Source organism: Megalopta genalis, chromosome 15, assembly GCF_051020955.1.
Source record: "Megalopta genalis isolate 19385.01 chromosome 15, iyMegGena1_principal, whole genome shotgun sequence".
Classification (NCBI taxonomy): domain Eukaryota; kingdom Metazoa; phylum Arthropoda; class Insecta; order Hymenoptera; family Halictidae; genus Megalopta; species Megalopta genalis.
Window position 1 is genome coordinate 1773524 of NC_135027.1, and position 25858 is coordinate 1799381.

At 39.1% G+C, this 25858-nt stretch overlaps 3 protein-coding genes across 11 annotated transcripts; 2 read left to right on the forward strand and 1 right to left on the reverse strand.

Moving 5' to 3' along the window:
• The first annotated feature begins 167 nt into the window (after positions 1-167).
• LOC143260590 (odorant receptor 13a-like) lies at positions 168-4968 on the forward strand. 5 transcript variants are annotated; one of them, XM_076526576.1, is made up of 8 exons: positions 168-454; positions 634-1500; positions 1959-2211; positions 2314-2414; positions 2758-3093; positions 3571-3846; positions 3974-4121; positions 4828-4968. In XM_076526576.1, exons 2-7 carry the CDS (start codon positions 1303-1305, stop codon positions 4019-4021), a joined length of 1212 nt encoding a protein of 403 aa, XP_076382691.1. In that variant the 5' UTR covers positions 168-454; positions 634-1302; the 3' UTR covers positions 4022-4121; positions 4828-4968. The 5 variants fall into 5 exon arrangements, with proteins under 5 accessions (XP_076382691.1, XP_076382693.1, XP_076382694.1 ...); XM_076526578.1 differs by having other exon boundaries at positions 3974-4097; XM_076526579.1 differs by having other exon boundaries at positions 634-761.
• A 294-nt stretch (positions 4969-5262) lies between these two features.
• LOC143260588 (odorant receptor 13a-like) lies at positions 5263-8991 on the forward strand. 5 transcript variants are annotated; one of them, XM_076526572.1, is made up of 7 exons: positions 5263-5385; positions 5986-6126; positions 6583-6835; positions 6938-7038; positions 7173-7508; positions 8157-8432; positions 8790-8991. In XM_076526572.1, the coding sequence occupies exons 2-7, from the start codon at positions 6064-6066 to the stop codon at positions 8883-8885; spliced, it is 1125 nt and encodes a 374-aa protein (XP_076382687.1). In that variant the 5' UTR covers positions 5263-5385; positions 5986-6063; the 3' UTR covers positions 8886-8991. The 5 variants fall into 5 exon arrangements, with proteins under 5 accessions (XP_076382687.1, XP_076382685.1, XP_076382686.1 ...); XM_076526571.1 differs by lacking the exon at positions 5263-5385 and adding an exon at positions 5464-5906; XM_076526570.1 differs by lacking the exon at positions 5263-5385 and having other exon boundaries at positions 5454-6126; positions 8259-8432.
• A 2019-nt stretch (positions 8992-11010) lies between these two features.
• Positions 11011-23839, reverse strand: LOC117229317 (uncharacterized). Its single transcript, XM_033485735.2, has 10 exons — positions 23691-23839; positions 23536-23594; positions 22478-22619; positions 21425-21589; positions 20381-20521; positions 14074-14379; positions 12263-12321; positions 12002-12143; positions 11350-11517; positions 11011-11228 (listed from the first exon to the last, which is right to left on the reverse strand). Exons 1-10 carry the CDS (start codon positions 23829-23831, stop codon positions 11073-11075), a joined length of 1479 nt encoding a protein of 492 aa, XP_033341626.2. The 5' UTR covers positions 23832-23839; the 3' UTR covers positions 11011-11072.
• Positions 23840-25858: the final 2019 nt, after the last annotated feature.

The window sequence follows — 25858 nt, forward strand, 5'->3', positions numbered from 1 at the left end:
TATTTCCACAATTAAATTACGAGGAATTGTTGTTTCTCTGCAGAAATTAATTTACCACGTACATCGATTTAAAAATGTCTACTCTGAAAGTTCCAATCGAATATTTCAAACGATCCCATAGAATTTATGCAAAATAATATAGAACGACGACGAAACAGTAACTTACACGTGTCATTTTCTCATGAGATTAACGTTTCTGCAGGTAGATACATCTCCATTTCGTAACATCAGTTTCATCACGAATTTAATGGGCACACTGCATCAACTCTTAATATGTTCACGTACAGTTGCGATGGCATAATACGTCGAAGCTCGGATGTCAACAAAGCGATACTATTCGGACCGTAGCCTAAGTTGCCAATGAACGGAGTTGGTAGAATTCTGTGGAAAAGAACATTGTTAATGATTTTACGGTCGAGACGACATTGTTGTATTGTTAGAAACGTATACTGCGGTAAGAAATTGCCATTATGCACCATTTTCAACATTAATTATGTATGAAAAAACCATAACGTAATATTTTCAAATTCTTTTAACGTTTCCGAAATTTTCCATTCGATCTATTAATTTTTATCGTAAATGTATAAAATCCGCGATTTAATCAGATTCTAACCTTTAGAATAATTATTTTAGGTTCTCAGCAAGCGGTGACATATTTTAATTTTTCCAAGACAACAAGCTCTCGATAAGGCGTGATTGAACGAGCGAAATTGATCACGACAATATCATCAGGCGAATATGCATTAGTATCAACAATCGATGTAAAGTATAAAGTTTTATATCTTTGAAACAGCTTTCGTTGAACGAAGTTCCATTTCACTCGTAATCAAGAAAACTTCCGCCGCTTCCCTTCGCGTAGTACTTTCGTAAACAGGGCAGATTTCTGAATCGATTCAAAAGAACACTAGAACGTTTGCGATGTTCGAAAGCGGATTGCGACTGCCAGTCCACTGTTCATCGCATAGTCCTGAGCTAACATCAAACAGTACAAAAAACTCCACTGACCGTGACAGCCAGCCGCGGGCTGATTGACGAACCGTCCGCGGTGCTGAATCATCGTCCCCTTTGAATCATGCATACTGTATCGATGCAACGATCTATGCCCATTTCGCGCCACAGAGTAACAATTACCAGCAAGTAGACTCGAGGCGATGCAGCGACACCCGCCATCTCAACAAAGGGTAGAAGCAGATCAAAGTCGTAGGTCAAGCGAGGCCCCTCGGTTGACATATTCTTAATTATTCAGAAGCAGGTTCTCAGACAAAGTTCGAATCCGATCGGTCCGTTCATTCGAAATTCAGCATGCGCGCGGAGGAGACCAATGACTTCTCTCTGACCGTGACATCGTTTTATTTGAAGCTGACAGGACTATGGCCAGCGGTGAACCTGGCCGAGCAACGCGAGAGAAGGATAGCGTTCGGTATAACGATCTCAGTTATGTTGTCCGGCTTGTTGATCGTATCGAGAGAATTGTACTTTAGCATAGGGATATCATTCGAAGTGAGTGTAGTATTCGCAAACTATGTGACATTGTCAGAATCCGTATGATTCAAACTATCAGACTGATTCGATTTTCAATTGGTGTACAGCTAATTTGAGATTGGTAAGAGAATCCAGCGATTAATCATTGACTCGCATCCGATGAAATTTCTTGCGCGGTTTTAATTAATAAATAATCGTATGTTCAGAGACGAATTTAAAGATGGTAATCTATTTTCTATCGTTCGGAATACGAAATTTTTATGTTGACACAATATTGCCGCGTACTGCAACGATAGCGTTAACGTATGATCAGCCGAAATAATTCACTCTAATGTGTAAACTCGTAATTGCAAATAGCGAATTTTCAAAAACTGCGAAATCATCGCCGGTAGACATTGTGCTAACGCCAGAGTTTTACTTAAATCGTCGTCGCTGATAAAACATCGAGTATTTTGCATTTCGTGTGGCTATTCCAGGACACTATGTTCGCAATGTGCAATATGGTGACAGTATTGATAGTCCTATGCAAGGCGTGCGTACTGCATATTAAAAAAAAGCAATTCACCGAGTTGCTCGCGTACTCGGAGAACCATTTCTGGCACACCAATTACGACGCTTGCGAGACAGTTTTCTTGGAGGAGTGCAAGAAGCTGTGCACAGCAATAATATGTTTATTCAATTTCCTCGCACAATCTACCTCGTTCAGCTATATAATAGAACCAATCGTTGGTAAGACAACAGACTCGATTCCGCATTATTTGATCAGTCGCGGAGCAACAATGTGACACTAAATTCTACATGGACTAATTCAATGTTTTTCATTCTTCGTAGTCTATTTTGATACGAATGCGTCGGTTCGAAAACTCCCGATCAACATGTACATGGATTTTTTACTGAAGCCGTACATTTATGAGCTAACATTTTTGTTTCAGGTACATTGCAAACTACTGGATCGTTGGCTAGTTCGCAATATTCGCGATATTGATACAAATTAACGCTACACCTACCGTGGTCGAAATAATCGTTCTCTTATTTTGCAATACTGCTAACCTTTCGAATCCCTTTCATGGAAAATGCGTGAACAAATTGAATTATTGGAGCATGTTTAAGAATGAAAACTTTACAAGATCTAAATAAATTCAATATTCTCATTTTTATGCGGCGATGCACGCCAGTTACTATTATTGCTGCGTAGGTTTAGCGTTAATATCGAATAACACTTGAACGAAATTATTTCGAACGAATATAATTTTTTGCTCCTTCACGTTTTCGCAGACAGTAAGCTTGGCTGCGTACGGCATCGGCTACCTCTGCGTGGACAATGTCATGTACATCACGAATTATCATGCTGCCGCACAGTTCCGTATATTACAATACAGAATTTCATGCATAACGGACCTGATAAACACTGAGAAATTCAGCGCTGCATCAGGATCAGTACCGGACTGTACCGCAGATCACTGTTATACAAAATTTAAAGAGTGTATTAGGCAACATCAGATGCTCATCGTGTATTACAATAAGGTGGACCAATTCTTCGCGATAATCGTATTTGTACAAATATTACTGTTCAGCTTAATGTTATGCCTCGACGGATATTTAATGCTTCAGGTTGGTGTACAAAGTATCGTAACAATTAATTTGTATGTAAGTAGACTTTATGCGAAATAACAATTCTGCTCATCGATTGGAAGAAAGTGAAACGCGATTGAAACTGCTTTCTTCCTTCAATCGTTAATCTTGCGATCATATTAATGGATTAAAAATAATACATTAATAGCTTCGAACACTTTTAATCTTTCTACTATTTTAAATTATTAGTACTAAATTTTATTATAAATGCGATACGCAAACGAGAATATTGCTTCAAACGGAGACCCAAAAACTGTACAAGATATTTATTGTGCCAATTTCTGGTAAATATGTTTGCTATTTTGCAGACGACTAAAAAAATGTTAATGAATAAATGAGTCGATGACATTTTTGTTCAGAAATTCTGGGTACTTATCTAAACGCAATATTCATAAATTCGTCGTCGGCATGCTTTTTGGAAGTCTACTCGAGCATCCGATTCTGTGTGTCTTGCAGGACGGCGGATCGCCGTACAGACGAATGGTTTTCACGATTCATATATCTGGTTGTATTTTTCAACTACTGATGTTCACCTACAGCTGCGATTGCGTGCTGCAGGAGAGCATGCAAGTCGCCGAGTCCTTTTATTCGATTCAGTGGCCAGTTCTACCGATGAATAACAGTGGGGAAATGTTGAGGACCGACATGCGGCTGGCCCTAATAAGGGCAAGGGTACCTTGTTGTCTGACAGCTGGCGGATTTTTTACGGTGTCCCTGGAGACGTATACGAAGGTGCCAAACATTTATCAATTTTTATGCAATGCCATCTCTCCTACTCGTTTCTACATAGACCTTTGTGATGGATGACTGAATACACCACGGATGGTTAAAGTTCCGGAAAAAAATTTGTTTATTACAGGTTCTGAGTACAGCCGTGTCGTACTTCACGCTTCTGAGAGACTATTAATGCGCCAACGAAGAGAAATTCTATTTTCTAAATGCCGTTTGAATGACACAGATGAAAGCCTTATTTTGCAACCAGCGTACGAGCATAGTATTTATGTACAGTAAGATATAGTTTACAATAAAAATATTAGATTTACGCTGTTGGTATTAACATCTATGTAACCGACATACCGAATGGCGTTCAATAAGTTCGGAGTCTATACTTCGAACCATTATCATTAATACTGTAAGATTCGATGGACGAGCGAGTGAGTGTATACGTGTACATACGTGATTACAACTTGAGCGCGAGAGTTTACATTTGTATTTTATTAGATTATGGCAAGCTGATTGCTTCAAATATTTTACTTGCTTTTGATAGTGTAAAAATGTCGAAGTGAAACATTTTTCAATTTGTACGAACAAATCAACACAACAATTTCCTCTACATAGCATATTTTGTTACTTTCGGATCATGCATGTCTACATATTTTGTATCGAAAGTCACGCGAAGTTAGATATTGTGTCATAATAATAAAAATATTAGTGAAAAGAAGTAAAACATCTGTAATAGCTGAGTTGTTTTGTTCACTCGGTATGTGAACATTCGTAATTGAATATACAGATATTTCCACAATTAAATTACGAAGAATTGTTGTTTCTCTGCAGAAATTAATTTACCACGTACATCGATTTAAAAATGTCTACTCTGAAACGTCTAATCGAATATTTCAAACGATCCCATAGAATTTATGCAAAATAATATAGAACGACGACGAAACAGTAACTTACACGTGTCATTTTCTCATGAGATTAACGTTTCTGCAGGCAGATACATCTCCATTTCGCAACATCAGTTTCATCACGAATTTAATGGGCACACTGCTTCAACTATTAATATGTTCACGTACAGTTGCGATGGCATAATACGTCGAAGCTCGGATGTCAACAAAGCGATACTATTCGGACCGTGGCCTAAGTTGCCAATGAACGGAGTTGGCAGAATTCTGTGGAAGAAAAATTGTTAATGATTTTACGGTCGAGACGACATTGTTGTATTGTTAGAAACGTATACTGCGGTAAGAAATTGCCATTATGCACCATTTTCAACATTAATTATGTATGAAAAAACCATAACGTAATATTTTCAAATTCTTTTAACGTTTCCGAAATTTTCCATTCGATCTATTAATTTTTATCGTAAATGTATAAAATCCGCGATTTAATCAGATTCTAACCTTTAGAATAATTATTTTAGGTTCTCAGCAAGCGGTGACATATTTTAATTTTTCCAAGACAACAAGCTCTCGATAAGGCGTGATTGAACGAGCGAAATTGATCACGACAATATCATCGGGCGAATATGCATTAGTATCAACAATCGATGTAAAGTATAAAGTTTTATATCTTTGAAACAGCTTTCGTGTTGAACGAAGTTCCATTTCACTCGTAATCAAGAAAACTTCCGCCGCTTCCCTTCGCGTAGTACTTTCGTAAACAGAGCAGATTTCTGAATCGATTCAAAAGAACACTAGAACGTTCGTGATGTTCGAAAGCGGATTGCGACTGCCAGTCCACTGTTCATCGCATAGTCCTGAGCTAACATCAAACAGTACAAAAAACTCCACTGACCGTGACAGCCAGCCGCGGGCTGATTGACGAACCGTCCGCGGTGCTGAACCATCGTCCCCTTTGAATCATGTATACTGTATCGATGCAACGATCTATGCCCATTTCGCGCCACAGAGTAACAATTACCAGCAAGTAGACTCGAGGCGATGCAGCGACACCCGCCATCTCAACAAAGGGTAGAAGCAGATCAAAGCGGTAGATCAAGCGAGGCCCCTCGGCTGTCATATCCTTGATAATTCAGAAGCAGATTCCCAGACAAAGTTCGAACCCGATCGGTCCGTTCATTCGAAATTCAGCATGCGCGCGGAGGAGACCAATGACTTCTCACTGACCGTGACTTCGTTTTATTTGAAGCTGACAGGACTTTGGTCAGCGGTGAACCCGACCGAGGAACGCGAAAGAAGGAAAGCGTTTAGTGTGACGATTGTAGTGATGTTGATCGGCTTGTTCATCGAAGTGAGAGATTTCTACCACTCCATTAGCACATCGTTCGAAGTGAGTGTAGTATTCGAAAACTATGTGAAATTGTCAGAATCCGTATAATTCGAACTATCAGATTGATTCGATTTTCAATTGGTGTACAGCTATTTTGAAATTGGTAAGAGAATCCAGCGATTAATCATTGACTCGCTTCCTATGAAATTTCTTGCGCGGTTTTAATTAATAAATAATCGTATGCTCAAAGACGAATTTAAAGATGGAAATCTATTTTCTATCGTTCGGAATACGAAATTTATGTTGACACAATGTTGCCGCGTACTGCAACGATAGCGTTAACGTATGATCAGCCGAAATAATTCACTCTAATGTGTAAACTCGTAATTGTAAATTGCGAATTTTCAAAAACTGCGAAATCATCGCCGGTAGACATTGTGTTAACGTCAGAGTTTTATTTAAATCGTCGTTACTGATAAAGCATCGAATATTTTGCATTTTGTGTGGCGATTCCAGGACACTATTTTCGCACTGTGCAATATCGTGACAGTGCTGATAGTCCTATGCAAGACGTGCGTACTGTACATTAAAAAGAGTCAATTCTCCGAGTTGCTCGTGTACTCGGAGAAACATTTTTGGCACACCAATTACGACGCCTGCGAGACAGTTTTGATAAAGGAGTGCAAAAGGCTGTGCATAATAATAACCTGTTTATTCAATCTCTTCGCACAATCCATCTCGTTCAGCTACATATTAGAACCACTCGTCGGTAAGACAATCGACTCGATTACACATTATTTGATCAGACACAGAGCAACAACGTGACACTAAATTCTACATTTACTAATTCAATGTTTTTCATTCCTCGTAGATTATTTTGATAAGAATGTGTCGGTTCGAAAACTCCCGTTCAACATGTACATGGATTTGCTTCTGAAGCCTTACTTTTATGAGCTAACATTTTTGATTCAGGTATATTGCAAACGATTGGCTCGTTGAAAACGTTTCGGCAATATTTGCGATACAGATAGAAATTAATATCTTGATAATACGTCGACGATACTTCGAGCGAATAGAATTTTCTGCTGTTTCTCACGTTTTCGCAGACAGTAAGCTTGGCTGCGTACGGCATCGGCTACCTCTGCGTGGACAATATCATGTACATCACGAACTATCATGCTGCCGCACAGTTTCGCATATTACAGTACAGAATTTCAAACATAACGAGCCTGATCAACATTAAGAAACGCAGCGCTGCCTCAGAATCAGTACCAAACTGTACCGCAGACCGCTGTTATACCAAGTTCAAGGAGTGCATTAGGCAACACCAGAAGCTTCTCGCTTATTACCGGAAGGTGGACGAATTGTTCGCGATAATCGTGTTTGAAGAAATATTGCTGTTCAGCATAATGTTATGCCTCGATGGCTATTTAATGCTTCTGGTTAGTACGAAACACATTGTCGAAGAAAAGTGCATTTTCCTTATTTTTTCTTCAGCTTTGCAAACAAAAATGTACAATTTGGTACGATGAGATGCGATTATTCGAGCCTTGGCAATCGTCAACTATAAAAACATGCCGTAAGGCTCGAATAATTACATCTCCTCTTCCCAAATGAGAGGTTCCTGGGGTCATTTGTAGCAACTTTTTCCTTAGCGAAAATGTTCTACGAGGCTTTGTTTACGAGTTATTAACGAAAAACGCTGACGAATCAAAGACGAGCTCGGTTAGCGCAAGGCAGCCGAGCCAATCAGCGAGTCTGGGCTTCGACCGCTCGTTGGCTCGGCTGCCTCGCGCTAATCGATTGGTCAGACGAGCTCGCCTCTCATTGGTCACTGTTTTTCGTTAATAACTCGTGAACGGAGCCTCGTAGAATATTTTCGCTAAGGAAACAGTTGCTTCAAATAATCTCACGAACCCCTCAGTTCCCGGAAATACCATAATTTTGGGACACTCTGCACATATGGATCGCACTTTTGTTTGCAAATTCAAAGATAAGCGGATGCTTATATCAACACAATGCACATAAATCCGACGTTGGCCCGCTTTTTCTCGAAACTTTTCAAGCTTCCGATTCTCGGTGCCCCGTAGGGTAACTCATCGCCCTACAGACGCGCGGTTTTCACGATTCATTTAGCTGGCTGCGTCTCCGAGCTGCTGATGTTCACCTACAGCTGCAATTGCGTGCTGCAGGAAAGCACGCAAGTCGCCGAGTCCTTTTACTCCATTCAGTGGCCAGTTCTGCCGATGAACAACAGCGGGAAAATGTTGAGGACCGACATGCGGCTGATCCTAATGCGGTCAAGAGTGCCTTGTTGCCTGACAGCTGGCGGATTTTTTACGGTGTCGCTGGAGACGTATACGAAGGTAGCAAACATTTGAGCCGTTTATTTTGAAAGTGGCATAAGTTACTTTACCGCAATGAAAAGTGGTGATTTTTTAATGTTTGTACAAAATTATTTATACTGAGAACAATATCAGTATCCTGAGATAACAAATACAAGTAAATCTTCTCGAAAGTTAGCATCCATATTTTTAAACGTGTTAAAACGCAAACCCTTAAATATATCGATTTAAAAACAAAGTGACTTATGCCACTTTCAAAATAAACGGCTCATTTATCAGTTTATATGCAACGTCAATTTTCTGCTCGTCCACGGGCACTGAATCTTTGTGATTAATGAACGAATGTATACACCGCGGACGGTTAATATTCCGAAAAAGAACTTGTTTATTACAGGTTCTGAGTACAGCTGTGTCGTACTTCACGCTTCTGAGAGAGTACTAGTTGATCCGACGAAGAGAAATTCTATTTTCTAATTGCCGTTCGAATGATGCGGACGAATGCCTTTGTATGCAACTCGCGTACTGGCATAGTATTTATGTACAGTGAGATTGTAGTTTCCAATAAAAGATATTATATTTACGCTGCTGTTGCTGGTAATTTCTATTTAAGCGACGTTTCGAGTGGCTGTAAAGTGATTCGACGCTATGATTTAAAACTATAGCAATGTCTCTCTAATTGACGCTTAGATTATCCACGATAAATGGACAATTTAGGAAGAGGAGATACGATTATTCGATTCTTGCGGTTCATTTTTATGATTATGAATTGTCAACAACTATAAAAACGAGCTGCAAGGCTCGAACAATCGTATCTCCTCTTCCCAAATTGTCCATTTTCGTTTCCAAGCTGAGGGTCAATCGGAGAGAATTTACTGCACAGTGAATTATTAACTTAAATATTATTATATTATTATATAATATTATTAACTTAAATTTACTCTGGACAACCTGAGCGCCAATTAGAGAGACATTACTGTATTGTGATTGAAAACTACAGTGATTTAAAATTTCTACTTTGCTTCAAATTTACGCGGACAGCGCATAATTTATAATATAGAACAAATTCTTATCGTCCCACAGCAGCAAATGAATGCACATAGGTATCGAGAGAAATGTTTCACCATGCTGTGGCACTTCGAGATCCCAGCTGCTTGGAAGCAAGCATGAAGACACCTTATGGAATTTTGTGCCTGACTGACGTACCGACTGGATTAGTTATTTAATTGTTAAATTATTTGTTTATAAGCGTATACTGCTTACGATAATTTCGTTTCTTGGATACTTTGGATTCTTTGGATACTTTGCCTCTCTGCTGATTTGTTATTAAAAATAAATAATGAAGCTCGAGATATCGAATAGCTTTTATTGCACGATTATGTTTTAAATTACTTTGGATTCTTTGGATACTTTGCCTGCCGAGATTTGTTATTAAAAATAAATAATGAAGCTCGAGATGTCGAATAGCTTTTATTGCATGATTATGTTATAAATTAAATTATGAATTTATTGTTCTTAGCTTTTTAGCATTTACAATCATTTCTGTAGTCAACGATGCTGTCAAAGGCTCGATTGAAAGATAATGTTTCGCGCATCGTTCATTTAACTTTTCATTTTTCAATTTAAGATTCATTTACGCTCTCGCGTGTGTCTTTCGATTTTGAATACAGAGTAACTTCGATGCATGATTCTGCAACTTATCGTTGTCCAGAAAAGATGGACTCTGCAGACAGGTGTAAAGTCGATAAAGCAGTCGGGACCGAGCCACGAGAAGACCGCAAGGTACAATGTGCTACAGTAAATTCTCCCTAATCGACGCTCAGCTTGGAAACAAAAATGTATTCGAGCCTCGATTATTCGATCCTCGCGGCTTATTTTTATAGTCGTTGACAATCGGCGACTTATAAAAACGAGTCATAAGGCTCGAATAATCGTATCTCCTCTTCTCAAAGTATTCAGTTTTCTTTATAAGCTGAAGGAAATTTGGTATTTCTAATTTACCGTACTTCTATACCTCGTCTGTGGCAATATTCATTTTTACAGCTATTTTTGTACTCATGCTACTATCATTTATCGAGTATCATCTGCGGGTACATTCATAAAACGACGAGGTTTCTCTACCAGCTTCGGCGTTTTATCACGGATGGTGCGACCTGCTTGAATTGCAGGCATTACTATTTAAATTATTGTTAAATGATAATCTATCTTTACCATAGAATCATTTAAACTTCGTTAACCAACTTCGTTAGACGACACTGTCTGAGGATATTTGCGTAGTCCTGATATCTAAGGATATCATTAAATAATAATATATTAACACGTTCCGTGCCGAGCTTTTTTTACTCGAATCTTCACACTTTGATATATTACTAAAACTTGATGTATTACGTGCAATTATTAATTCTCGTACACATAACAACGTAACAAAAACTTATCAACGCCCATTCTTGCGGTGGAAATTGATTCTTCGGTTCTAAATTTCTTGTAAACAATTTGTTCAGTTCACTAAGTAAACATGCAAGCGTGTACCATGGATGGTACACGTGGCACGGAACGTGTTAAATAATAACTTATTCATTATTCAATATCTAAATTTACTCAATATTTTCATTTCAAATTTATTGCCAACGATTTCCGGAATTTCTCGAGTGAATACAATGAAAATTATTCGCTCGATTCCGCGTTCTTCGAGTCCTCGATGAATTTCTTCAACAGCATCAACCCTTCGCCATTAGCTTTGCGATATCCCGGCGCGGACATCTTCATTTTCTCCATCCATCTAGTTACATTTGGGTAATCCACCGTGTCAAAGCCGAAAGCCTGCACGAAACGTATTCACATAGCTTTTAAAAATATGTTTTCTGCATTTTTAATCATTCGAGATTAAATTCGCTGTGTGTGCTTGAAATTTTGTTTACTTTACGTTCGTTTAATATTTTACCTCTGCCGTGGACACCGACGCAACCAATGCTAGATCGGCGATAGTAAAATACCGGCCTGCGGTGAAATCCTGCCCTTCGAGGAATATATTCAAAATTTCGAACGCTGCTTGTACTTTCGCGTGCAATTCTGGATCGTAATCGCCTGCTTTGCCGAATGCAACAGGGAACTGCAAACAAAATTGTTTATCATATCAAAATTATTATTTATATATTATTATTATTATTATTATTATTATTATTATTATTATTATTATTATTATTATTATACTAAGATCTTTTTAGACATGATTTCGTCAAACAGAAGCATTTAACAGCTCTTGACCAGTGAATGAATTTTATTCAAGAAGCGAGTCTGTCAACGAGTCTGCCATTTCCACCTCAAAAAATGCAATTAGTCACGCGAAAATACTGCGCGGAAATTGATGACACGATTATAATTATTACAAGAATATTACCGACATTATTTATAGGTGTATCGATGCAATTACAAACGCGAGGGATTGTCAAGCAATATTATTCGCGACGTGTAACAAATCGCGGAAAGAATTCGCAAGCCGTCAAAGCAGAGTCGTTTCGAGCCGTTAATTGAAGTCCGCTGGACACAGCAATTCGGAAAATTACAGAATGTTCTGAAAACGTTGGAATACTTGCGTAGTAGTCAACTATGCTCTGGTAGAGAGTGCCGAGATCGAAATGCAATCGGTGATTGACCAAAGCCCGGCCGTTCGGCGTTTGCGGGTTCAATCTAGGGTTTTTCCCGTACTCGTCCACCAAGTATGACATGATAGCCCGGCTGCAACATGAACAGACCGAGAAATGAACCCGCGGAGCCCCGCGATTTCTCATTCCGTTTGACATTGTTTACGCCAAATGATTAAATAGCGTGCGACCCGGGAATCATTTATCACGGACCTCTCGGTGAGCTTAAAGTCGCCGTCCACAAGGAAAGGAACCGTTTTCTGTGGATTCATCTGTAACAGATTATTTCGAAATTTAGTTAATTACACCGTCGGGCCGCGGATCTCGTTCGTAATCCGTGTAACCGACACAGAGAAACGAACCGGAAAATATGGGAGTTCGGTCCACGGATTTCGGATTACGATAAATTCTGCCTAATCGACGGGCAGCAAATTGTAGCCAAAAATGGGCAATTTTCGAAGAGGAGATACGATTATTAAATAACCTTGCAGCTCGTTTTTGTGATTACCGATTGTCAACAATTATAAGAAACGAAGCGCGAGGCTCGGATAACCGTATCTGCTCGTCCAAAATTATTCATTTTCGTGCACGAAAGCGCAAAAAGCGTCAATTAGGAAGAACGTGCCGAAATTCTTATCTCATCCGTTTTTCTAAAATTAATATTTGCCACCGGAGCTTATTAACAAATTGGCAACAGCGTTTACTGTGACATCGAATTCGCTTCTCTTCTCGCAAACAAATATTGTCCGCTGTAAAACCCTTCGCCATTCGCGCTCGGTCTGCGGCATCCTTCCCAGCGGAGACTTATTTGCAGAAACGTAGATTAAACAGAACGCGAGTGTCTGACATGAAAAAATTCTGTCAGGCGACACCGGAATGGCATCGCAACGTTTACGTTCGTCGTTAGCTCGCCGCGCAAATAATTGCCGAATTGAGGTGTCAATTTTAATTTGCCCGTACAAATACAAACACGAATTTCGCAATATTGCCGAGAAGAGGCGAGTCCTCCGGCGAATAAATTCTTCGTCGAACCGCGGATTTTATGCGTTTACGGGACAAATGGGTGAAGGAAGTGCGAAACTGTGAAAATAGCAGGAAGATTGGCGACTATTTTTGCTATTTTGCCGTTGTCGAAATCGTTGAGAAAGGTTATGTCAAGGTTATATTCATTTTATATAAAATGCGTTCACATTTTTATTGAGTCCGCACCTTTCGGAATCGATGTTAACAATATTGATAGATAATCGAACTTTTATTTCGCATAAAAATCTTCTATAAATCCTTTAAACGACGATAAATCGCGAGAAATCATCTTTTTATTAGTTCCTTTCATAGGAGACCCTTTGTCGCTAATAATGTTATAAATATATATAAATATATATAAATATATATAAATATATATAAATATATATAAATATATATAAATATATATAAATATATATAAATATATATAAATATATATAAATATATATAAATATAAATGTTATAAAAAAATGTTATAAATTCGTCGACTGCGAATCTTTCGTTCGACGTTCAAACGTTGAAGAGACGCGATTATTTATTTGAAAACCGGGAATACGTAACTTCGAGGTCCATATTCCGCAGATCATGCTGTGAACAACCATAACGAATCCGACAGAATTTTACAACGAGTTAATATTGAAAAGATTTAATCGGATCACGGTACGTTTTCGCTTCGCGGGGGAACGAACGAACGTCGTGAAACATTGAAAGCGGAAAGCATTCGCAGAGATCGGTAGAAGCGAATTCGTGCGTTACACGCGGGCATAACGTACGAGCGTATACGAACAACGGTTCGTTCCGAGAAAGGTTACAGCGACGGGAAACCACAATTATTTGTTCACCGAGCCGATATTTCGCCGAGTCTTTCAGCGTCTTCGAATGCCACAACCGCATAAACGTTCGCCGTTGATTCACGTTTAACTTGCAATTCAGCCGCGCGCTCCTTTCACGATGGAATCCCGATAGAAACGAAACCTACAAAAATCTCTGTTTATACCAACCTGCTCATATTCCGGCTTCAAATGGTCGCCGGCCGTCAAATCGATTTCCTTCAGGTTTAAAGGGAAACCAATCGCTTCCGCGGTTAGAAGGACCGCTCTGCAAGGCGAACTCATTGGTGTGTAATATAAATCCACCGCCATTATTAGGACGAGAGACCCGTGGTACGGTTTCGTGAAACAGTCGCCGGATGCCCTGTGATCCGGAACGGGAACCCGAACATCAACAATACACCTGGCGAACAGCGTTCGAACACCTTTCAACGGCGCGGTAACTTCTTCGAAACTGATCTGTCCGACTCGAATAATTTTTCAAATCTTTCTTTAATCTTTTAGGTACGGCTGAATTCTGCGCGAGGCTATTTCCCTGGACGGCAGAGTCTGATGTGTACTGTACAGGGTGTACCAAAATGTCTCGCAATTCGAAAGTGGCGGGTTCCTCAGGCCATGTGTTGGTATTCAGCGTGGGAACTTGTTTGAGCTTGTATCAGGCACTTCTAGTAAGTCGAAATATATAATAATTATATATAATAATTCCTACAGTAAATCGTTTTGCATATGTCTCGCCTTAGATCGTGCAGATTTCATGACAAACTTATACGAACCGTAAAGAATTTTAAATGTTGGAGGGCCGGAGAATCGAGGTTCCATTGTAGTAGTATACAGGTTGTCCCAAAATTATGGTATTTCCGGGAAATGGGTTCCTGAGGCGATTCGAAGCAACTTTTTCCTTTACAAAAATTTTCTCCGAGGCACCGTTAACGAGTTATTAACGAGAAACAGTGACAAATGAGAGGCGAGCTCGGCTGGCGCGAGGCGATCGAGCCAATGAGCGGAACTGGGCTTCGTGCGCTGGTTGGCTGGGCCGCCTCGCGTCAGCCGTACTCGATTCTTATTGGTCACTATTTTTCGCTAATAACTCGTTAACGGTGCCTCGGAGAAAATTTTTGTAAAGGAAGAAGTTGCTTCAAATGATCCGAGGAATCGGATTTACCGATTGCGAGACATTTTTGGGACACCCTGTAGACTGTTGTAAATCGATGTGAAGACAAAAGAAGTGTGAAACAACGCATATGAAGACGATTATTTGGTTCAAACGATGAGCGAGTGAGCTACTAGAGCAAGCCACTATAGTGGCGCGTCGTCCAGAGAGATGACATCCGCGAAAGCCACTATAGTGGCGTGTCGTTCTAAAAGATGATATCCGCGGAAGCTACACACGCGTTTCTCGTTTCGGCCAATCTTTTGTCGGCGCCGAGCATGGAACGAAAACTGAACAAATGAATTATCCTGCGAGCACGCGCATTCGTCTGTGCACATCGTATTTCCTTAATTACTTCCGAAGTTTAAAGGAACATTTTGGAAAATTTCGTGCGATTCAACGTGCGGTCTATTGTTTCGACGAATTTTTCGAAACGCGCGTATTTTATACGCGAAGCAACGTCGGTTTTTAAACGTGATTCAACCGTGAAAATAGGAGCGCGGAAATTCTTGGTATTCTTATTATTATACTGTTGTTCTACAATTTTTGATTTCCGCGTAGTACGTGAGAAATTCTGCAGACCCTGCCCCGGGACAGCGGATACTCCCCGAATCCATAAACATCGATTTTATTGAAAATTGTTCGAGACGAGAACGACGTAGTTCAAAGGGCTGACCGTAAAATATACCATTTGCCATTCCGTTCTACCATACTTTTCGACCTCGTTACTTTCGATTGAAACACATAAATCCATCGCGTACAATGAATTCATCTTAAACGAAATATATGCCAGCAATGTTAACAGGTTACATAGAAAATGTGAAATTAAAGATATTAATGCGTTTGTATGTTCAATTTTCAGTACCGAGGTATGCGAAGTATTTTATCGAACGAAGCACATTTTAGCACTGCGTTTCACAGAACTTTTGTTCGACGTTATCACAAGAATAATTTCTGCGAATAATTATGTTAACTTTAATGCGCGGAATTTTATTATATCGCTGTTATTTCGTTCATATAAATAACAAGAAAAATAGTAGTAGTCTAATAACTACTACTATAATAAATAAATAACGAGAAAAATAGTAGTAATACCGTACTACTATAATAAATAAATAACAAGAAAAATAGTAGTAGTCTAATAACTACTACTATAATAAATAATCAACAAGAAAAATAGTAGTAGTCTAATAACTACTACTATAATAAATAAATAACAAGAAAAATAGTAATAGTCTAATGCAGAATAATAACGAAAATTAATGCGAATAAAGCGAGTGTGCTTCTTGTCATTATTTCACAACGAACGCAACGAGGAATATAATAGAAAAATGTGCGATTAGAAATATCGATTGAAGTTACGACTCGCACCCATTTCTACACCGGCCGTTTAGCAAACAATCGATACGTGAGAATAAAATATTGAATCAGGCCACTCGAAAGAAACTGCAATGTACTGTAGCTGCAATCTGGTAATCACAACCTTGGCTTTATTAAAGGATCAACTTCAATGAAAATTTCTATTTTATCTGGTGAAGAATTGACGCAAAGAAAAGAAGCGTTTGAAAGTGAAATGATTAAAAATCTTACAATTAACTTACAATTAACGATAGCGGGCACGGCGGCGATTACGAGACGGGATTATAATTACGAAATTATAATTTTTCGTGGCGACAAAATGCGACACGTTCGCGCTGTTCCGCATTTGGAGTTGAACTACGGACAGACCTAACGTGACCTGATCGCGAGACCTTCAACGTTTCTGCTGATATATACAATAAACATGATCTATACCGTCGACACTATTCAATGTAGTAGTAGAGATAACATGGGGGGTGGGTCCACCCCGGTTACTATACTGTACGTCATTTTTCTTCGCCCTATACCGTGGGAGAATATTGTGCGGTAGCATACCTACGATATTCTGAAAGCAATTCGATATTGTCAGCCTCAAATAATACTTTTATCTTAAAAATTTCATATAGTTTCTTTGTTGCGCGTCGTACAATGGGAATGGCGAATAAAATTCTTGGTTAAAAAAGAGGGGAAGGTCAACTCATTAAATCTATGGTTATGTGAACATGTTGGTAATTCGATGATAATTATTATATTATATTATTATATGTTATTATACACATTATTATATTATTATTTTATATATATATTATATATATTATTATAATATTACTATATATATATTATTATATTATTATTATATACATTATTATATTATTATTATATATATTATTATATTATTATTATACGTAGTACATATATTATGTTATAAAACAGTATATTGAATCAATTTATCTTAAACATCATTTTTAAACCAAAATTGTTGCTTTGCAAGTACAAAATTTTAGACGATGGCTTAAGAAAGATATTGTGCATATATGTCGAGATGCATAGTACACATAATTATGGGATTAATAGCGTACGCGTGTATAAGATTAATAGTACACGCATTTCTAAAATTAGTAGTGTACATATCTCTAAAATTATCAATGCACGTATTTATGAGATTAATAATGTACATATTTATGATCACATAATCGTTCCACCAGTTTTCTCGCTCATCGTCACGGTACGACGATATCATCTGTAAAAATAAAATTATAAATTCCAAAGTGAAATGGAGAATGGCATAATATAGGGGAAGATCGTGGCACAATAGGAACAATCCCAGATCGCGATGCAACGTTTAAAATAACGCAAGAGATTTCGTATCCAGGGAGAATCTCTTTTTTTTGTGGCTTCATAAAAAGGAGCGCGCCGATTAAAAGCTTGTGCATGCCGGGTATTCCGTGGGCAATTAAAACGCTTGTAAAACCAAGGATTCGAAGTAATTAGCAAATGAGCACCGAGTCAGAAAGACGACTATCGCCGAAGTAAATTGGCCGCATACCGAAGAACACAAGGCCGCTATAATTACAGGGTTAATTAGTTCGTAATCAATAGGAATTTCACTATTACGAGTCGTATGAGAGTTTTGCCTCGAGTAAAATCAAAACAGTTGTTCCTTACCGAAACGCTAATTTTTTCCAAATTCATCTCAAATCCAATTAAAGGATAGAATTTCGAACAATAAAATCACGATCGCGTTATTCTTTTTTTTTTAAATTTGATTAGTAGTTGCCTTATATTTCACTTTTAGTGCATCGCTTGCACAATTTTTTTGTTGGTAATACATTTCATCTTATTCTCGAGTTAACCAGATTTAAGGTTATTTTTCAGTGGCTCTTTTTCTGCGATTCTCTTCTTACGATTAAAAACTTTTGTATGCTATTAATTTATATCATACTACGACTACACATTTGACCGCTGATCATTTGAGCACCGATCACTTGATCAGTGACCATTTGATCAGTGACCACTTACCACTGGTCACAGACCACTTGACTATATATCGATTAATCTTTGCACTCCCTTTAAAAAGTTATCAAGACACTCAGATCGAAAAAGTGTAGTACTTATGATTATTGTCTCGAACGCCCATAAGATCGCATCACCGCGCGCCGTGCCATAAATAACCATCCCCGGTAATCTCCGCCGTGTACAAACTTCGTAGAAGAAAATCCGGCCGAAAATAGAGTCAGCAGATACGCCGATCTTCCCCGAAAAGTGCATAATTTCCGAGCGGCCCGGGGCGAACGAGAATCGCGGTCGATTCGTAGCCGTACGAAAACGGCATTTAACCCTGTGCACCGGGAACGATCGCTCCTCCGTTTTATTTTTTCGGCGGGCTGTTCGTCTTTGTCGCGTCACGCTCGCCGAAAAAAGGCGAATAAATGCGGCAGGATTAATGGCTCGGTCCCATCACGGTTCGTATAATATTCGCGTGCGCGATGAGTTATAGAGGGCACGCCCGAAGAAGTGCACACCGAAATGCACGCGGAATGGATAAGCGGGGGCGACACGAACGCTCTATTTGGAGGTGTATTTAAACTTCTGGGTGAGTCGGCCGCTTCCATTCCGCGCCGGCCCGATTGTGTATCGCATTAATAATTGTCGACTACGCGCACGTGAGGCCGTTGCACCCGGATCTATGAGCCGAGCGGTTCTCATTTGTCATAGGACGCTGAAGAACCTTCTGTTACATAAAAGATTCGCCGACTCTCTCGGCCGGTTACCTAATGCGCTCTGCAACGGGGACGCTAATTATCATTACCGCGCCGCGTTCTTTTCTCCTAATTTCTCCCTATGGTCGCCGATGATCCCGGGCTCGCAGGAAATCTTGGTTTGCCAGCGGGTAGGGAGTTGCTGACCTCCTGGGGCCTGTGTTTGTTAACCCTTGACTTAGGTACACGAGATGTCTGACACGCCATGAATCTTTTCAAGCGAATGATAATGTGGCCACTCGATTAAGGATCCCTGCGCTGAATAAGAACTGCTCCGCGTTAATTGCTAGCAACGGAGTCGAGTCGAAATTTATCGTATTCTATAATCAGCAAACGATAGATTGATGCTATTGAATCGTTTAACGTTCGCTGCATTTTTGTCCTCATTTTTGTCACAGACGCGTCGAATCTGCAGTCTAAAGTGGTTAAATGTTTTCGAAACGAGTTTTCAAGAAAATGCGTGCATTAACAAAGACGAACGGCCATCGGGTCCGGTGAAAGATAATTTTAATGAAGCCGCTGCTGTCGTTCGCACGAGGAAATAACCGTAGCGACTGTTCATTAACTCCGGTGTTAATAACTGAAACGACGACGAGTGCAACAGTTATAATTGTAACGACCGGTAAAGCGATTATATATTTAGTTGCATATATACGTGCATACAAACGAGCCAAGTTCAATCTCCCGATGTGTGGCCGAAATTAATACTAATCAAAATGTATGGAATAAACGCGCCCCGCGTACCCTCGAAGAATTAAATTTGTATGTTGAAGTGTGAACTGTTTGCAGAGGTATTACAATAGATATGACCGTAGCGCAAATATACAACGTTAATTCACGCTCGATTTGTTTGTAATGATCATTTGTTGCGTAGAATAGTTCGGCGAATCATGTACACTCGAGATCGTCAAATGCGACGAGAGAGGCGTGTCGAACCACGAAATCTGTTTTCATAGTTTCCATAATGTTGCGACAAGGACGCGCGCGTCTTCGTCCAAAGACGTATTGTTTATCGTGTAATTAATTTACATTTTATTCGGTATCGTACAAAATTCAAGTTTGCGACGTACAACTAAGCTTTTATCTTCGAGTGAAATTATGTTCTATATGGGACGGTGATAAAAGAAGAGTGAGAATAGAACGTTCTGAAATCTTCTCGTTGCCACTGACAAGCGCAGATGGACGAGCTATCTTATCGGCGGGCTCCTCATTTCTGTGTCATCTGTGCAACGATCTTTTTGAACTCCGCCACACCGGCCCCGTTGGTTTCTTCGTATTTTGGCGCCGTTGTTTTCATTTTGGCGAGCCACCTGTTCACGTTCTTGTACTTGCTCAGGTCGTAGCCTAATGCCTGTCGCAAAAGTTAACGGGTTATCGGTTTATAATAACATCGATGCGACGTGTCGAATGTTCACTGTCTTCGAAAACTGTCGTCGCTGGACTGCGGATCTTTACGCGAAATAAACATTGCTTTCGTTAACCGATTGACCGCTCCAATCTCTTTGGAAAGTGTGTGTGCGAATCATTGTAATTATAAAATATATAATTTAATCAAAAATATCAAAGTATAGATCCTTTTCAACCAGTTAGCTGTTTCCGACGAGTATACTCGTCGAAAAAACATGGGAACATTTTGTGTCACGATGAGTATACTCGTCGTAAAGAAATGGCATCATTTTGTGTCACGACGAGTATACTCGTCGCAAAGAAATGTCATCATTTTGTGTCACGACGAGTATACTCGTCGCAAAGAAATGGCGATATTTTCTGTCACGACGAGTATATTCGTCGCAAAGAAATGGCAAGATCTTCTGTCACGACGAGTATACTCGTCGCAAAGAAATGGTGGCATTTTCTGTCACAACGAGTATACTCGTTGTAAAGAAATAGCAACATTTTGTGTCACGACGAGTATATTCGTCGCAAAGAAATGTCAAGATTTTCTGTCATGACGTGTATACTCGTTCTAAAGGAATGGCGATATTTTCAGTCACGACGAGTATACTCGTCAAACACCGCCAACACGGTCAATCGCAAGCAATAAGCATTAAGTCACATTCTTTAATACTTTCATTAAGATTGAAACAATATATCGATGTTCTTAAATGTTTCAAAATCTTTCCTGGTTTTATATTTTACCTACTCATTTAGATAAAGAATTGCATTTAGGTCAGAATTGCACAAAATCCACAGTCTAGCAACCACCATAAGATCACGGTAATTTTCGTACTTCAATCATTTCGAAAAAACTTACGGTAAACGTAGTAATGGTGGCGACCAGAGTTAAGTCAGCGACGGTCATGGTCTTTCCGGCAAAAAATTCACTATCCTCCAGGAACTTTTCGGCAAAAGTTAAAGCTGTTCCAATCGCTTCGTATTTCTGCTTGTCCGCGGGCGCTTTCGCGAAAAGAATGGGGTACTGCAACAGAGATATTATTATATTAATAAAGATTAATTTATCGTCTGAAACTACGGAAACGTAAATTGAACTAGTAAATGCACGTCATTACCGACAGCGTGGAGAGTAATTCTACTGTACATTTTTCTTGCGAAGTCTGCTTTTATGGAAGACAATTAGCGAGTGGCATACGTTTGTATGCCCACTCCCATGGTCTGATGTCAAGAGGCGCTTGCTCGTGCCTTCGACGATGGAAAAATTCTTATATCGTTGATAAAATTTCGTTTTCGCACTGCTAATAGTATCCGACTACTTCAATTAACTTAAATAAGATGATTGTCTCAGAAACGTATCGAAACTAATTCGTAATTAAATATCTTAAAAAATAAAATCATGAAATAAAGAAGCTCAGAATTACTTTTAAAAAACAGACAACTGGAGACAAACTATAGAATTAAAAAAGCAATAGACAAAACATGTACGTATTTAAATATTTTGGACTGACTTATTCCCTTTAAAAAATGCAGAGATGCAATAGAAAAAGCATCGATACGTTCAAATATTTTAGACGAATTAATTGTTCAAAAGATTTACAGAGAAACAATAGACAGTAGACTAATACATCTAAATGTATACTTAATTATATAAAAAACGTTTGCAAAGGTACGTTATAAACGAAGACAAAATTTTCGTAAATTTCACGACGAATTAAAAGAAGAAGAAGAATTAATTTGAACAGCGACGCTTGAGATTATTCGCGTCAGATGAGATAAAGTCGGTTCAAAATTAATAACTCTATGCTGTTTTTTTTTTGTTCACTGTAATCGATACACGTTTAACTCTCGAACAGACGTGTTTGTGTTATCTTCGAGACGCGGTGATAATTTACTTAGCGAATTGACGACTTACGTAATAATCGGCAAGCGATTTGTAGAGGGTGCAGGCGTCGAAGAACAGTCTCTGATTAATGACCGCGCGTTTCTTCGGATCCTTCGGGTATAATGAGTCATCCTTGGCATACTGTTCCACGAGGTACAACATAATAGCTCGGCTGCAAAAGAATGAATGAACCGTACAGTATTTATTCTTCTTCGTCTCATTGTCACACCTTTCTGACGCAATAAAATCTCCATTAAGGAACGGCGAGATCATTAAATGAGGAATGCCTCTGAGGAGCGTTAATTTGCGAGAAGGGAATACGAGATTTGATTTACGCTCTCGCCCAACGCAGGGGATCTTTGAACGTGGCATAGTCATTGTACGAATATAGACCATGAACAAATTTAGAACTATATACAGGGTGTCGCAAATACGTCTCGCAATCCGGAAATAATGGGTTCCTGAGATCGTTTGAAGTAACTTTTTCCTTAGCAAAAATGCAATCCGCGGCTTTGTTTACGAGTTATTAACGAAAGACACTGACCAATGAGAGGCGAGCTCGACTGGCGCTAGGCGGTGCGAGCCAATGAGCGCGCGAAGCCCAGTTCCGCTCATTGGCTCGGCCACCTCGCGTCAGCTAATTTCGCCAGTCGAGCTTTCCTCTCATTGGTTAGCGTTTTTTGTTAATAACTCGTAAACGAAGCCGCGGATCGCATTTTCGCAAAGCAAAAAGTTACTTGAAATGACCTCAGGAACCTTCTATTTCCGGATTACGTGACATTTCTGGGACACCATAAATTTACAAAGGGGCTAATTATAAAATACTGGAAGTAAATATCGCATCTAAATTATTTAGATATTAAACATTATAATTAAATGGTATAATTCATACTCCTTTGAAGTATAATTTATTCTGTTTCGCGTATCTGTATTCGCGTTCATTTATTATCGATTTTCAATGCGCATAAATGTTTGAAAAATTCAACATCACCACTCTATCATTTTCATAATTGCCTCGACGGTAACAAACCGAAACAATGTACGTCTTTGCATCGGCAAATTAGACGTTACCGCGGAATTAGACTCACCTTTCGCCCATGTAGAAGCCATTGTCGTCGATCGTGGGAATCGTGTGTTGGGGATTCATCTGCACGGAAAAGAATGTTAATTACACCGGTTACATTGCGCAACGCGGCACGGCCGCCATGGTAGACAGCGGTTTCATACAATCCGATGCTCTTACCTTCAAAAACTCGGGTTTCATCTGTTCGCCGGCCATCAAGTTCACTAATTTCGGGTTCAGCGGAACTCCGACTGCGGCAGCTGTCAGCGCAACAGCGCGGCACGGCGCGCTTCCGGGTGCTTGATAAAAATCGATCGTCATTTCTGGTTCTGCAACCAAACGTGAAATATTAGTACAGAACAGTTGAACCATCCAAATCAAGTTTTCTAGCAATTTATACGACGCATAGGCGTGCAAAAATTCCGGATTCGCCGGGCGAACATTTTTCTGCTAAAAAGCTAGGCACGTTTAGTTAAATTACAGTTCGCGTCTTAAATTGCGATTGCTATCGCGATCGAGGTGAAATGTAATTCCAAATAAGCCGGTTGAGCTGCCAAAACAATCGTTTTCCGGTTCAATGTTCCTGCACTGATGTCTTCGGTGAAAAACCAAATCGTTCGCGTAATGTTTCGCGTATTACTTCGACGATTTGGCACGGACTAAGAAAAACGCGTACCGGCACGGTTGTGTCGTAACAGCGTGTCTAACCGTGAACGCAATTGGAAGATTGTAAGGCAATTGAAAACGAGCTTGCCAAGGACGTATACATGGTCGCATGCTTGATATTATCGTTTCTGAAATAAACCCGCTGGTGATCTTTGACCGCGAAATTGCTAATTAAGCTAAACGAATGTATACAACTAGTAACAGAACCGACTAAGCAGATGCTGTACTATGGAAACCATTATTCCTTATCGAAAAATACGCTTGTCACGGTGGAATCACGTGACGCTTGTCGTTGTACAAGATAATATTGGTACTAGAAAATATTGGTAGCACAAAATATTAGTGGTACAAAATATTAGTGGTACAAAATATTAGTACTGCAAAATATTAGGGCTTCAAAATATTAGGGCTACAAAATATTAGGGCTACAAAATATATTAGGGCTACAAAATATTACTACTATAATATATTATTCCTACAATATATCAGTGCTACAAGATATTAGTACTAGGACATATTAGTACTACAAAATATTAGTCAAATATTAGTACTACGAAATATTAGTGCTACAAAATATTAGTCAAATATTAGTACTACGAAATATTAGTGCTACAAAATATTAGCACAAAAAAAATTAGTACTACAAAATATTATTGCTACATAATATTAGTACTACAATATATTATTACTACAATATATCAGTGCTACAAAATTTTAGTACTAGGACATATTAGTACTACAAAATATTAGTGCTATCAAATATTAGTACTACGAAATATTAGTGCTACAAAATATTAGTACTAAAAAATATTAGCACTAAAAAAATTAGTACTACAAAATATTAGTACTACAAAATATTAGTGCTATCAAATATTAGTACTAAGAAATATTAGTGCTACAAAATATTAGTACTACGAAATATTAGTGCTACAAAATATTAGTACCAAAAAATATTAGTATTACAAAACATTAGCACTAAAAAGAATTAGAACCACAAAATATTAGTATCACAAAATATTAGTACTACAAAATATTAGTACTACAATATATTAGTACAACAAAATATTAGTACACTGAACCATCAAAGTAACACGCGATATTAATACGTCTAATACGTCTAATAAACTCGTTTCTCTCTGGAAACAAAAATGCCGCACGTTCAAATGATCGACTCTGTTACGACATACGTTCGATCATTACCAAATTCAACGTAAGTCGCGCTATGAAGTAAATCGATAACCGCGCTGCCAAACAACATATCAGAACGCGATTAATCGAACGGAACACACTCGACGAAGGATCATTCGCGCGGCGTCGATCGATAGATCCTGCGGCAGGCAACTGGGTAGCACAACCGGCGTACACACATAATCCCGGCGCAGGCACGAAACGGGACGCGGCAACAGGATAATTTACGGCCGATTCATCAGGAAGATCAAAATGTGAAGAAAATATGGGGCCACGTACTGTTTGTTCTCACGCTACGGTATCAATCGGTGACAGCCGTCTAAACGAGTTAGTCCTCGAATCTCTTTGCAAATGCTACGCTATTCGCTACGCAACCTCCTTTTTAAGCGGCCTGGCGTACGACACTGCGCAGGCTCGTCGATGCACACAACCTGTTACTAGCACGGAGGCGTTGCTTCCTCCGTTTCTCCGAGAGCCGATTCTGCTGAATCATT